This window comes from Nansenia antarctica (assembly GCF_963989245.1).
Source record: "Nansenia antarctica genome assembly, chromosome: 11".
Classification (NCBI taxonomy): Eukaryota; Metazoa; Chordata; class Actinopteri; order Argentiniformes; family Microstomatidae; genus Nansenia; species Nansenia antarctica.
In genome coordinates this window covers 1,356,101-1,369,917 of record NC_137681.1, presented here as the reverse complement: position 1 = coordinate 1,369,917, position 13,817 = coordinate 1,356,101, and the positions used below count along the sequence as shown (strand labels likewise).

Here is a 13,817-nt window from a genome sequence, read left to right as displayed (position 1 = left end):
CTATGCTAGGACAGGTCAATAAAGAGCACCTACTTAATTATTTGTAGAAAACCAACTCATATTATTTCTACAAAGTCTGCAGTGCATTGTCAGATGCATCGTTTGAACATTCAGAAAGGAACACTCGCGGCTGAATCTTAACTTATCTGCGTAACATAATTTTAGTTTTTTTGTGCAAAAAATTCAAGTTACGCGTTGCAGATCTCCAAGTAAAAAATTCTGCCAAATGTTAAAATGTTGTTACTTCATGGGGATTTCTGCTGGGGCCTCGTATAGGGATGGGGAGGGAGGGAGGGAGGGAGAGAGGAGGGGAATGAGGGAGTGAGGGATGGAGGAAGAGAGAGAGGGAGGGAGGGAGTGAGGGAGTGAGGGATGGAGGGAGGGAGTGAGGGAGGAAGAGATGGAGGGAGGAAGAGAGGGATGGAGGGAGAGATGGAGGGATGGAAGGAGTGAGGGATGGAGGGAGGGAGTGAGGGAGGAGGAGATGGAGTGAGTGAGTGACGAGTGAGGGAGTGAGGGAGGGAGTGAGGGAGGGAGGGAGGTAGGGATGGAGGGAGGGAGGGAGTGAGGGAGGGAGAGATGGAGGGATGGAGGGAGGGAGTGAGGGAGGAGGAGATGGAGTGAGTGAGTGACGAGTGAGGGAGGGAGGGATGGAGGGAGGGAGGGATGGAGGGTGGGAGGGGGGCAGAAGGAGGAGACGCAGACAGGAGGTTCTCAGGCCACGGTGGGGGAGGGAGGGAGGGAGTGAGGGATGGAGGGGGGCAGACAGGAGGAGGTGCAGACAGGGTAATCTCAGGCCAGGGTGGGGGAGGGAGGGAGGGAGGGAGGTAGAAGGAGGAGTCAGGCCAGGGTGGGGGAGGTGCTCCAGAGGGAGGGAGGAGTCAGGCCAGGGTGGGGGAGGTGCTCCAGAGGGAGGGAGGGAGGGAGGTAGAAGGAGGAGTCAGGCCAGGGTGGGGGAGGTATAGAGGGAGGGAGGGAGGGGGGGGGGTCTCAGGCCAGCGTGGGGGAGGGAGGGGGAGGAGTCATGCCAGGGTGGGGGAGGTAGAAGGGGGAGGAGTCAGGCCAGGGTGGGGGAGGTAGAAGCGGGAGGAGTCAGGCCAGCGTGGGGGAGGTAGAAGGGGGAGGAGTCAGGCCAGCGTGGGGGAGGTAGAAGGGGGAGGAGTCAGGCCAGCGTGGGGGAGGTAGAAGGGGGAGGAGTCAGGCCAGCGTGGGGGAGGTAGAAGGGGGAGGAGTCAGGCCAGCGTGGGGGAGGTATAGAAGGAGGAGTCAGGCCAGCGTGGGGGAGGTGCTCCAGAAGCACCAGCGCCGGCGGTTGTGGTGTTTGTAGAGGAGCAGCTCCTCCTTCTCTCTCTCCTTCCTGACCCGCTGGTAGTGGTCCTCCTCCTTCAGATACCAGACGGGAGGCCAGCGCTGACGCTCAAAGTACGCCTGGTTCTCTGTGAGACACACATATCAGACACACAGAGACACAGAGAGACAGAGACAGAGACAGAGACAGAGACAGACACAGAGACACAGAGACACAGATAAGATAAATACAGTAGTATGTTAGAAGGTCATAGACAGACAGAGAGACAGAGACAGAGACAGAGACAGAGACAGACAGAGACAGACAGAGACAGACAGAGAGAGAGAGAGAGAGACAGAGACAGACAGAGAGAGAGAGAGACATCAGGAACAGACAAGTAAGACAAAACTCAGTGGCCTAACATCTCTCTTATTACATTTTATTCAGTTCAGTTATACAATTATCTATCTTAGTAAACCAGTAAAGTGAAGTGCTGATTTGTGGCAGAAAAGTGTTTTCACCATTAAAGCCACTCAATACTAGTAATCTAATTACAAATGTATTGATAAAAATCTGCTCTGAAATCTTTTTTACCGTACGATACTTACCTAGAGTTTTGGACTTGATTTCCTTGCGGTAGTTGGCACAGACGTTGTTATAATGAGTGCAGATGTGGTGTAAGCACCACGCAGCTAGCTGGTTAGCATTATGGAACTGTGAACACAAGACAACAAAGGCAGCTTAACAGCAGAACAACTGTCTTCAGTGGATAACTCACCACAGCAGCTCCACTGTTGCTTGAAATCATTTTATTAATAATAATAATAATAATAATAATAATAATGCTTTTTATTTGTATTGCACTTTTCATTCAAAATAATCTCAGAGTGCTACAGAGTTAAAAAAACAAACAACAACAAAACGGCCTAAAAACATACTAAGTTAAAAACAAAAACAACCTAAAACATACTAAGTTAAAAACATAGTAAAAAAAACACAAAATAAAATCACAAGAATGAACACAGGTTCAACATTCAAAGGCCTTTTTGAATAAAAGGGTTTTTAGGCCTGTCTTAAAAGAGTCCAGGCTCTGTACTGCCCTTAGCTGGCTAATAGCTTGTCATAGCTACTCCAGACCAGACCCACCTGTGCCAGCTCCAGGTAGGTGAGCACCTCTCCGTCGATATCTTGTCCATCTCGTGAGGCTTTCAGCAGTTCTCTGACAGCGTACTGCTCTGTGGGCGACATGCAGAAAGCAGCTTTTGACTTTGACTCATAAATAAAACATGAGACGTTTCATAACCTGAGTGGAACGCAGTATCACAGGAGCGACAGGTCACGGCACACACACACACATGTTGTTACAGATCAGAAACCAAGTATGTGCTTCAAACATTTAGTCCGCTACACTTAGGTGGCGTAGCGGATTAAGCATTGACCATGTAACCGCAGGGTTCCCGGTTTAATTCCGGCCGTGGACATATCCTGCATGTCATCCCTCCTCTCTCTCACCCATCCTTCCTGTCATATCTCTACTATCACAATGAAAAGAAAAATATGAGTGGGACTGCCACACTCAAAAAATAAAGCTGAAAAAAATAAAACATTTGGGGAAAAAATGGTAATTCAACATTCGGCAATAATATAATTTCATGTCATTGTTTTTTTTCGTTTTGAAAACCATTAAAACAAAATCACCTCACGAAGTGTTTTTCGATTCAAGGTAATAACCAACAGTTATGAATTCTTTGGAGTAAGTCACCAGAAAGGAACCCATTGCATTGTCGCCCATGGAAACAAGAAACTGTAAAAATTAAGTGCTTTTTTTCCGTATCGATCGTTAAATCTCTGGTGCCGAGGACAACGGGCCTCGCAGACTAAAGGGCGTCGGTTGAAGAATGGCGTCTATAAACAGCCCCTGTGTGGTGGCCTATGCAGGGTTCCCACACCCTCTGGAACATCACATTCAAGCACCTTTCAAGGACTTTCAAGACTCAATTCCCTTAAATTCAAGGACCCAACACGGCATAGTTTGAGACAGAACTAGATGAGAATGTATATAATAGGAACTATCCGCTCACAGACAACAATTAAAAAGAGAGGCTTGAATGTGTAGAACACTAGATGGTCTCTTGCCTTCTCTACTACAGCACAGCAAAACAATATATTGTGAAATATGTGTAAAGTTAAGCAATACAGAGACTTATTTACTAGTTGTAAGTAAAACATTTTTGAATACACAGTATATGTATTTTTAGAGAGAGAGAGAGAGAGGGGGGGGGGGGGATTCAAGCACTTTCAATGACCCAAGAACTTTTAAGACCTTGATTTCTCTTTCTCAAATTCACAAACTTTCAAGGATTTCAAGGACCCGCGGGAACCCTGCCTATGGCGTGGTGTATCGACCAGACGCCCTGGCACAGAGCTGATAGCCTTCAAGTTTCAACAAGTCACATTTAAGACCTTTTTTTTACCTCTTTGAATAGAATCTTAGACCTATCAGCGACACCATATGATAGCTTTTTGTCATCCTGCCGTAGCTTCGTTCGACAATAATTTCTCCCGGGGGCAGAGAATTGGCATTTGTTTGGTTCCAGCTTGATTCATTTCCACGTAAATAGACGTGGTCGGACTGATTTCCTTGCAGTACAAGCTAATCTCATTTGAGACCTAATAACTGAAACTTGAGACCTTTTTAGGCTTTATGAATCGGATTGCTGGATTTTAGACTTCAAGGCTTTTTATGACCAGCGCGGGAACCCAGAGTCGCCCACCTGTCAGAGCCGTCAGGCGGGGAAGGCACAGGCGGTTGGCCAGGGCGGTGAGCTCCATGGGGTCCAGCTCAGCCAGGGGGCTCAGGGTGTTGGTGTACAGGTACTCCAGCACCGCCTGCATGCACACCCTGCTGGTGTTGGGGAACGAGACCTGCACACACAGAGACACACAAAGACACACAGAGACACACACACACACACACACACACACACACACACACACACGCACACGCACACGCACACGCACACGCACACGCACACGCACACGCACACGCACACGCACACAGACACACACACACACACACACACACACACACACACACACACACACAGACACACAGACACACGCACACACACACACACACACACACACACACACACAGAGAGAGGCATCAGTATTAGTCCCATTTTCCACACACACACACACACACAGAAGGAAAAGGAACAGAGAGTAATCAGTCACAGTCGTATTTCCTCCCTCTGTCTGCCTCAGTCTGTGTGTGTCAGTCTGTCTGCGTCAGTGTGTGTGTGTCTGCGTCAGTGTGTGTGTGTCTGCGTCAGTGTGTGTGTGTGTGTCAGTGTGTGTGTGTCTGCGTCAGTGTGTGTGTGCCTGCGTCATAGTACGACGTAGGTCGTGCGTGTCTTGGAGGTGTCACACTGAGCTCTGAGGCCTTTCCTCCCTCCTACACTCTCAAGGTGCTAACGACCGCCCAGGCTTGTGGGTAATTTATGTTCAGAAGACACAGACACGGATAGGAGATCTCCCTCTTCACCCAACTGCATTTTAGGTCTAAGGCAGCAGTTCCCAAACTTGGGGTCAGTCAGGAGGGGGGGGTTGTGCTTTGATTTCAAACTGGAGTCCCCTGAGAAAGTCAAACTAACCTGTGATTTTAATAATAAGACACAAACGTTGCATTTCTTATGAAGAAAAGTCCTGTCTCTGTATCGTTCCTGTAACCTACTGCAGCGTTTAAGGGTTCAGATCCAATCCATTAAGAGCATCTTCAGGCGATTGGAACACACTTGGACATCATTATTGTCCCCCACCGATGAAATACAGATGGGACATTTGCGAAATTACACAAATTAACGGGCCCCAATTTGGACGAAACTACGGTGAAAGATGGGTCTTGCCGTAGAGAGATTGCAGTTTCGAGGTGATGCCGATTCATCATCGAAAGCGTCATACAGGGGGCAAAGCGGAGAGCTTGTTGTAGCCTGAGGGAGTAGGCGTCATATAAGTTGACAGTTCACTTTCAATTCAATGTACAATTCGCATTTCTCAAAAACAACAAACTGTCAACTTATATGACGCCTATTGCATCAGGCTACACTCCAAGCTCTTTTTATTGAAAAGAAAGTGATCACAAGTGTATGTCAGCAGATTTGTATATAAAAAACCTTTCGCTTGATATCACCAGTCCTAGCCATCACTTCAGAAGGTAGAAATACTACAATATAGCACATTTGGGAATAATATTTTGAGAAATCAACGCAAAGCTGTAAGAAGCAAGACTGATAATTGAGTAAATAACCACTACAGGTTCTGGTAACTTGTCAGTCTGGCTACGATTGCAGCTGCAGGTCTATAGAAGGGACTAGGGGTGTAACGGATCACGGATAATCCGTGATCCGTTCGGATCGCCCTCCACGGTTCGGAACGCATGTGTACCGCGGATCAATAGCAAAATCGTTTTTTTATTTTTATTTTTTTTTTCCTAACACCAGGGGAGCCACCCCTCCTAAATGTCGTTGTTTGGTACCTGTACTGTAGCAATGACAATAAAGACCATTCATTCATTCAAATGTAACCGGTAGAAAAACAATCATGTGCGCTTTATTCTCACTCTCTGCATGCATACTGAGTTGACAACAACATTCATTCACTCATCTCTGTCCCACTTATATCACGTCATATCACCCACTAAGCAGCCTGGGTGATTGTGTAAACACACAAAAAAAGTACTCTGTTACGTACTCACTCCACGTGAAGCTGGGAATCCACAGCAACAAGTATCATGGCGAGTGCTACGTTGGCGAACTGGAAAGGCCTCCCTCGTCATTGAAATCACATGTATGGGAGCACTTTGGCTTCCCTGTTACTTATAATAATGATGGAAGGAGGGAGGTCGATAAGAAAGTTACGGTGTGTAGGCATATATATGTTGTTATAATATAGATGTTATATATATATATGTGATATATATATCAGTTTTGACATCTTGAATGTTGTTTTTTTGTTTCACACATTCAAAGTGGTGTTTTTACAGAATTCAAGGAAAATGTTGTTTTTATTAAAAAAAATATATGTTTTGTGTTGATCCGAAAAATGATCCGATCCGTGACTCAAAATCCGTGACACGATCCGATCCGTGAGTTAGGAGATCCGTTACACCCCTAGAAGGGACTGACTTATATAGCGCCTTTATCCAAAGCGCTTTACAACGCACTACATGCGACAAGCTACCATGCAAGGCGCCGACCTTGCGATCATTAGACGGCGGCTCTACCTCCTGCGCCACAGCCCCCTAACACATCTGAGAATAATATGCTGTGAGTGAGGTCTGTTCTGTTATGCAGCGTCGTTTAATACCAAAACATGACCTATATTCATACGGAAACCAGAGTTGTGTAACCTGGGCTTATAGCCAGTCGCATTTGTAACCAAATAATTGTGCCTGTGAAAATATTTTGTCTTAGCCTATTGGTGAAATGTGTCACGTATGAATATAGAGTTAGTATGATAGCTGCCTAATGCTAACGCCCAAATGATATTTCATTTGGTCACAGAAGGTGACTGAAGGTGTCTGTCGTGTGTGTTCTTTGTTTTTAACATGTAACCTGATTTCTTTTCAGCCCCCCCCCCCCCCCCCAAGAGGCTTTTGTCTGTTGCCAGGCCGCCAATGTAAATAAGAATGAGTTCTAATAAAGGTTAAATAAATAAATAAAATCTCCTCGTCCTAATGTCAATCTCCTAATGTTTTGGCCTGTCTCCTCTCCTCTCCTCCTCCTCCTCTCCTCCTCCTCTCCTCTCCTCTCCTCTCCTCCTCCTCTCCTCCTCCTCTCCTCTCCTCTCCTCTCCTCTCCTCTCCTCTCCTCTCCTCTCCTCTCAGGGCGTCTCTCCTCCGCCTCTCTAATCTGTCCGGGATCGATCTGCATGCTCACCTTAGCATTACCTTTCAGCACCAAGTCAAATAGCTACATAACTCATTACATAATACTCGTCAAGGGCAAGCTGGCGCAGATTGTGCTGCATCGGATGACCGCGGGGGGAGAGGGGGGGAGGGAGAGGGAGGGGGGGAGCGGAGGGGAGAAGAGGTGGGGGGGAATAACAGCAACAGTTTATAAGAGGCAGGATACATCTCTCTGATTCAGAGAGGCACTACAGCAGAGTGTATCAGCTCTGCTCATAAGTAGGACACCACTCACTCCATACGCTGCCATACTGTATTAAAATAAAGCTGTCCTCAAATGTCCTGGTGGACAAACTCAATGTGAAGATGCGCACGAGAGAGAGAGAGAGAGAGAGAGAGAGAGAGAGAGAGAGAGAGAGAGAGAGAGAGAGAGCTGGGTAAACTGTCCAGGACACTGCTGTCTGTCTGTCTCTCTGCTGTCTGTCTGTCTGTCTGCCTTACAGTCTCCTAGGGTTTAAGCAACAGACTGGTGATCAGTGACGTGTCTAGGAGATAAAGCATTTAGAGTAGATTGACCTTCGCCCTTTGGTGTCACCATAGAAGGAAACATAACGTAATTTTTGACAATACATTTGTTTGTTGAACGATAGAAAAGGAAAGAGCAGATTAACTGCTGACAGACAGGTAGTTTATGGTGATGGTTATCTGGAGAACGAACGGCCTCTCACGCCTCCAACGTATATCTCACACCTCCCATTATGATCCTGACAGCAAAATTACAGCGAACAGGGATTGTGTTTGTGTGTGTGTGTGTGTGTCGTGTGTGCGTGTGTGTGTGTGTGTGTGTGTGTGTGTGTGTGTGTGTGGTGTGTGTGTGTGTGCGTGTGTGTGTGTGCGTGTGTGTGTGTGTGTGTGTGTGGCGTGTGTGCGTGTGTGCGTGTGTGTGTGTGTGTGTGTGTGTGTGTGTGTGGCGTGTGTGCGTGTGTGTGTATGTGTGTATGTGTGTGTGTGTGTGTGTGTGTGTGTGTGTGTGTGTGTGTGTGTGTGTGTGCGTGCGTCTGTCTGTTTGTGTAGAGAGGTTGACCTCGCACCATCTGCTGGTTGGTTCTGGCTGCCTGTCAAGATGAATACGTCAGCAGGTAATAAAAACCTTCTGTAAACACGTCAACTCCAGATCGCTCCCATTACACCATTACACCGTTTACACGTTTACACGTTTACTGAGCTTCAGACGACTCACCTCGTTGTTAGCACTCTCCATGAACGCGCCCCCGAATAGTGCAGCCATCCAGTCACAGCTCGAAATCAGCAAAGGCTTATGGGCATTGATGGTCCCGTCATCCAATCGGAATGTGACATCTGCCAGAGGGCGGGAAATAACAGTCAAAACACAATCTCACTAGAAGCAGCAAGCTTGGGTTGATGTTGAATCTTTCCATCAGAAAGAAGAATATCATCGTTTTAGAGATTCTAGTTTCGTGGAAAATTAGATGGTGAACATCTTTTCAGTTCGTTTTAAATACATCCACATGGCTGCATCAAAGCCTGAGTTACAACAAACGTTGTGGGGTGTGAGTTAATCCCTAATTAAGACCACTTTTAACACTAGAACAGCCGTGTGAGTAAAGAAAAATGTTAGGCTATATCTTTGCACTCGGTCAAATTTCAGGACCCTCCTTTCATTACTTTTCCTAGATATGTGCGTTCTACCACCCAGTATCCTTACATTTTCTAAATCACATCAGGATAAGCTAGTATGAAGCTATTTTGCCGTTTTTCTGTGTAGGAAGCAGGCAAATTTATAAGCGGCCAACTAGTGGTCATTGTGTGTAAATAGCAGCTTCTCATTGTAAAGAGGGAGGCGGCTCTTTTAGTAGGTAAAAAAGGCACGGCTGTTCTACTGTTAATCCCTAATTAAGACCACTTTTAAGGCGTGAAACATTGATTTTGGGGTGGGACAACCCCTTTATGATTAGATGACAAACAATCACACTCAAACTGACGAAGCTGACGTGCGTCACCTGTGAAGGTGTTCTTGTTTAAAGGCGTTACCTGTGAAGGTGTTCTTGTTTAAAGGCGTTACCTGTGAAGGTGTTCTTGTTTAAAGGCGTTACCTGTGAAGGTGTTCTTGGCCAGACACTCCTTGATGCGGTTGGCCTTCCTGACGTGGAACGCCTTGGTGATCTCCTGGTTCATGAAGCCCTCCTTGTTCATGATGTTCTCCACCATCATCCTCAGGTCGAACACCTCCAGGATCTCCGCGATCTGGGCGATCTTCATCAGGTCCTTCTCCGTCTCGTCCAGCTCGCCCGTGTAGAGGAACCGGAGCACGGCGCTGAACGGGCCCAGCTGGATGCTGTAATCCATCTTCACCACCGTCATGGAGGAGGCCGTGCCCGAGACGGGGTTCACCACGCTCTCCTTGTGGATGCTGTAGAAGGCCTTGCTCCAGGACGCCAGGGACAGCTTGGTGCGGCGGTGCTTCCCGCTGAAGCTCATCATCTTCAGGGTGCCGTCGCTCTTGGAGGCCCGGAGGGAGCAGGGGGACAGGTTGGGCAGCACGGCCACGTCCTCCTCCGTGTCCAGGCTGAGGGTCCTCATCAGGTGGTCCCGCCCGTGGCGCTCCGTCACCACCTGGAGGGGGACAAGTATTACTTTCATGAGACATTTGAGACATTTCAGGGTTCGACAGTAACGCCGTTTTACTTGTGCGGAGCAAGTAAAACATTCGCAGGGTTTGTTTGCGCGAGCACGACGACGCTGCTGGATCCCGGATATTTTTACCTGTGTGCGGGAAGAACAACAGACGGCGCAGGCGCCAGACCAGACTAGATGATCGTGAGTGAAGATATGATCAAAGCGTACGCGCCTGTCGATCACCCGTACGCTTTGATAATATCTTCACTCACGATCATCTGTGTATACAAATGTATGTTTGTCCTGCAAAACGACTTTTGGTGCGTTGGACTTATCAGACGTCTGGTCTGTTGTGCTTGTAAACTGTCCTCCTTTCGCAGAAGATAATTAAAATACCTTTTCTATACAATCTGAAGAAAACAGGGGCTGCCCTTTGATATTTTAGTAAGTAAGTAAGTAAGTAAAGCTTTATTTATATAGCGCCTTTCGTACATGAAATGCAACCCAAAGCGCTTTTTAGATACTTAAATATTTCGGATCACATCCCATCACACACCAGGCACTGGGACTCGTCGGAGAAGTCCATCTGGAACAGGTCGTAGAACTTGGAGGACGAGGTGGACAGGTAGATCTTGTGGGAGAAGACGTGGACGTGGTCCTGGAGGACGAACATCACGTCGGCGCAGAGCGGGCTGTCCAGCAGGAGGCGGGAGCCCTCCCTGCCGCTGTTCAGGAGAGACTCCGGGATCTTGATCTGGGGGGGCGGCGCTTTGGGAGGCAGGAAGGGCGCCTGGAGCAAAGGCTTCTGGACCTTCCGCAGGTGGGACTTCCAGAACTGCAGGTGCCTCCGCGAGATGAGCGCCGCCCTGATAGCGTTGTCGAAGACGTCCTTCACGCCGAACTGGTCGAACACGCTGGTCTCGTAGTACGGGATCCCCATGGCCTTGGCCACCTCCCTGCCGCTCTCCGGCGGTAGGATATCTCCCGGTTTTATCGGCCTGGATGGGGAACGAATGAATCAATGAATCGATGAATCGATACATGAATACATCCATATTCAAGTGAGAGAGAGAGTGAGTCAAAATAGAGAGATGATTCATTAGTCATTCGACAGACGACCCCCCCCCCCCCGAATGACGATTACATCACCTTGCCAAGGGGCGTCTGGCGCGGTTGACAGCCTCTAGGTCGGCGTATCGCAGATCGAGCTGGCAGCCCACCAGGATGACGGGCGTCCGCGGGCAGAAGTGCTTGATCTCCATGTGCCACATGGTCTTGACGTGGTGGAGGGAGTGCGGGTTGGCGATGGAGAAGCAGAGCACCACCACGTCAGACCTGGAACACCACAACGTCACACCAAGACAAAGACACCAACAGACGTGTGAGACAGACAGGATGTTCTCTGTTCTCTGACTCGACAGCTGAATCAGGAACATGAGAAAGGCCAAGGCAACAACATCATCACTCCGACACGGCATGCTAATGGGCGTTGTAGCAGAGTGTGTGTGGTGTGTGGTACAGGTAACAGTACATCACAGGCGCCAAGCTGTTGTCTCCGTAGCAACACCACAATACCGCAGTGCCTTGTGGGTCATGCAGGAGGGGGTTCCGTACCCTTCAATGCCAGCCAGAAGCAGCTGTCGCATTGACCTCAGAGAGGAGGGGGAGGGGCTTGAGAAAAGATTGCCTGGTTTATTACAAACACGTACCTTTTGCGAAGCACTCGCCAGGTTTCAGTTATAAACGTCTCGGGCAATACTTTTACAAACCGCCACAGTGATGACCATAACGCAAGATCGCAGAGAAATCAAAATCGCAAACAAAATCAAAATAAATAACAACATGCACACAAATACACACATCTCTGGCATACCTTATAAGAGTTGTCTAACTTGTCTAACCTGAGAGAAAACAGTGGTCATCACACACAGAAAAAGTGGACAAATATAATTATGGACAGTCGTCTTAGTCGAAGGAAATCGTGCAACCACCGGCTGACAAAAGGCAAGCAACGACTCAGCTACCACACCACAACAGGACTGGAGGTTTCATTTGCAATCAGACTGGAAATGCAGAAAAGAAAAGCTGGGTTTATGACGAGCTACTGGGGACTTACGAGTTCCTCTCATTGGCCAAGGCCTGCATAAAGATCATAGGAGGGCCTACAGCACAAACAGAACAGGCACAGAACAGAACTTCATTTTGCCTTATTATGAGTCATCAGCAATGGAATGGTGAGGATTGTTTGTGTCACAATGATGTCGTTTCCTGAACTGGCCGTATCTGTTTTAATATCAACAATTGTCATTTTTCTTGTGTCAAGGCTTTCCATGGATTTCACATCATAACGCTACGGGTCTAAGGCAGCACTATATCCACCTTGCATAAGACACAGTCAGCTACGGTATCTGTTGACCCAAGACCTCTCTCCCTTTAACTTGAGCACTTAGTTTAGCTTAGCTCACTTAGCACTTAGCCAAAGAGGAGTTGATAAATTACTTTGAGATTTGTAAGTCAGAAATATTGTGAAGAATTCTACGAAAATATGTGTCGTGCTGTCGTCAACGTAACAGAGATGTGATTCGTTGTGCCACACTCACACGGTCACGAACCTTGTCTGGAGACCTGAAGAATTTGCCTAAGCTCGCCGAGCTAACGCCTAGCCTTTTTACTAACCCTGTGTGTCACATAAGCGAGAGACAGACAGACCTTGTGTATAGTAGCCGTCATCGATATCAACACCCCAAAGTGCTGCAGAGTTAAAACCCAGATGTTAGAGAAATGAGCAGTGTGATGGCAGGTTGACAATCAATCTGGCCGATCAATAACACTTCAGCTAAGCGGACCTGTTCCAGGAAGGCGGATGTAACGTTGGATTACAGTCTCCTGATCCCAGGACATCAGGACGGGCCTTACTTAGCCTACAGTAAGTCTGACAGGGAATCCAGCACATCCATCTATGCCAAAAATGCATTAGGACTCCATTACGCAATGCTGCTGCAGATATGCACTATAGGCTACTATACTATACTGCATTGTATTATACATTATTATAGTTTGGTACTATAGTACCAAACCCAACCAGGGGCCAGTTGCATAAAGATAGATTAAGACTGGTCTAAGCCTTAGACTAGTCTTATATTCTCAGGTTAGACCAGTTTAATTAAGACTGCCTGTTGCATCAAAAACAAGACGGACTTATGTTGAGGTTAGAAAGTTAGCCTCCTTCCCTCCTGGCTAAGCTTGACTTGGGGGTTTGTTGCTATGGGAACGAGTCAGGGCTAGTAGCTCGCTAACACTGTAACTCCAGCGCGGTAAACTACTTCACTGGTTAAAACTGCTAAGCAGTAAACTTTTCTCCACATTATATTCCTCTAATATACATACGTACGTTTAATATATTAGAAAATTATATATATATATATATATATATATATATATACATACATACGTTTTCAGCAGAAGAAAATGTAGTTTATCTCTCATATCTTCCGCCGCTAGGTGTAGCTAGGTGTAGCTAGGTGTAGCTAGGTGTAGCTGGGTGTAGCTAGGTGTAGCTAGGTGTAGCTAGGTGTAGCTGGGTGTAGCTGTTTCGGCCGCCAAGTGTCTTATTTTACCTAGAATGCATTGCGTGACAGACTATCTAAGTCAGTCTTACTTTAGTCACTCATAGGCTAGCTTTATGCAACAGGAACATTTTAGAGTCTATAGCAAGACCGACTTAAAGTGAGATCTAAGACTGGGTCTATCTTTATGCAACGGGCCCCAGGGGTCGGGCAGTTTGTCCCTCCCTGCGTCCCTCAGGTTCTGTCCAAGGTTCTGACTAACAGAAGGAAGGGAGATTACAACAACATCAACGTTACGCCACTGCGTTGACCTGAGCGACCGTGTTCCTCTTTCCCCTCGTAATTAATTTAGCTGCTTCCACATTCAGGGAGCGTGTGGAAGACAGAGAGGGTTTATCTGTGTTTGACAGGAGAGGCA

The 13,817-nt window shown here is 47.3% G+C and overlaps 1 protein-coding gene across 1 annotated transcript; it reads right to left on the bottom strand.

The window, feature by feature from the left end:
* Nucleotides 1–1,266: 1,266 nt before the first annotated feature.
* Nucleotides 1,267–11,119, bottom strand: rhobtb1 (Rho related BTB domain containing 1; the record flags this gene model as incomplete). The annotated part of the gene is made up of 8 exons (XM_080541696.1): nt 10,983–11,119; nt 10,390–10,831; nt 9,311–9,830; nt 8,437–8,555; nt 4,063–4,213; nt 2,435–2,523; nt 1,897–2,002; nt 1,267–1,436 (listed from the first exon to the last, which is right to left on the bottom strand). The coding sequence occupies exons 1-8, from the start codon at nt 11,102–11,104 to the stop codon at nt 1,267–1,269; spliced, it is 1,719 nt and encodes a 572-aa protein (XP_080397822.1). The 5' UTR covers nt 11,105–11,119.
* Between the last annotated feature and the right edge of the window lie 2,698 nt (nt 11,120–13,817).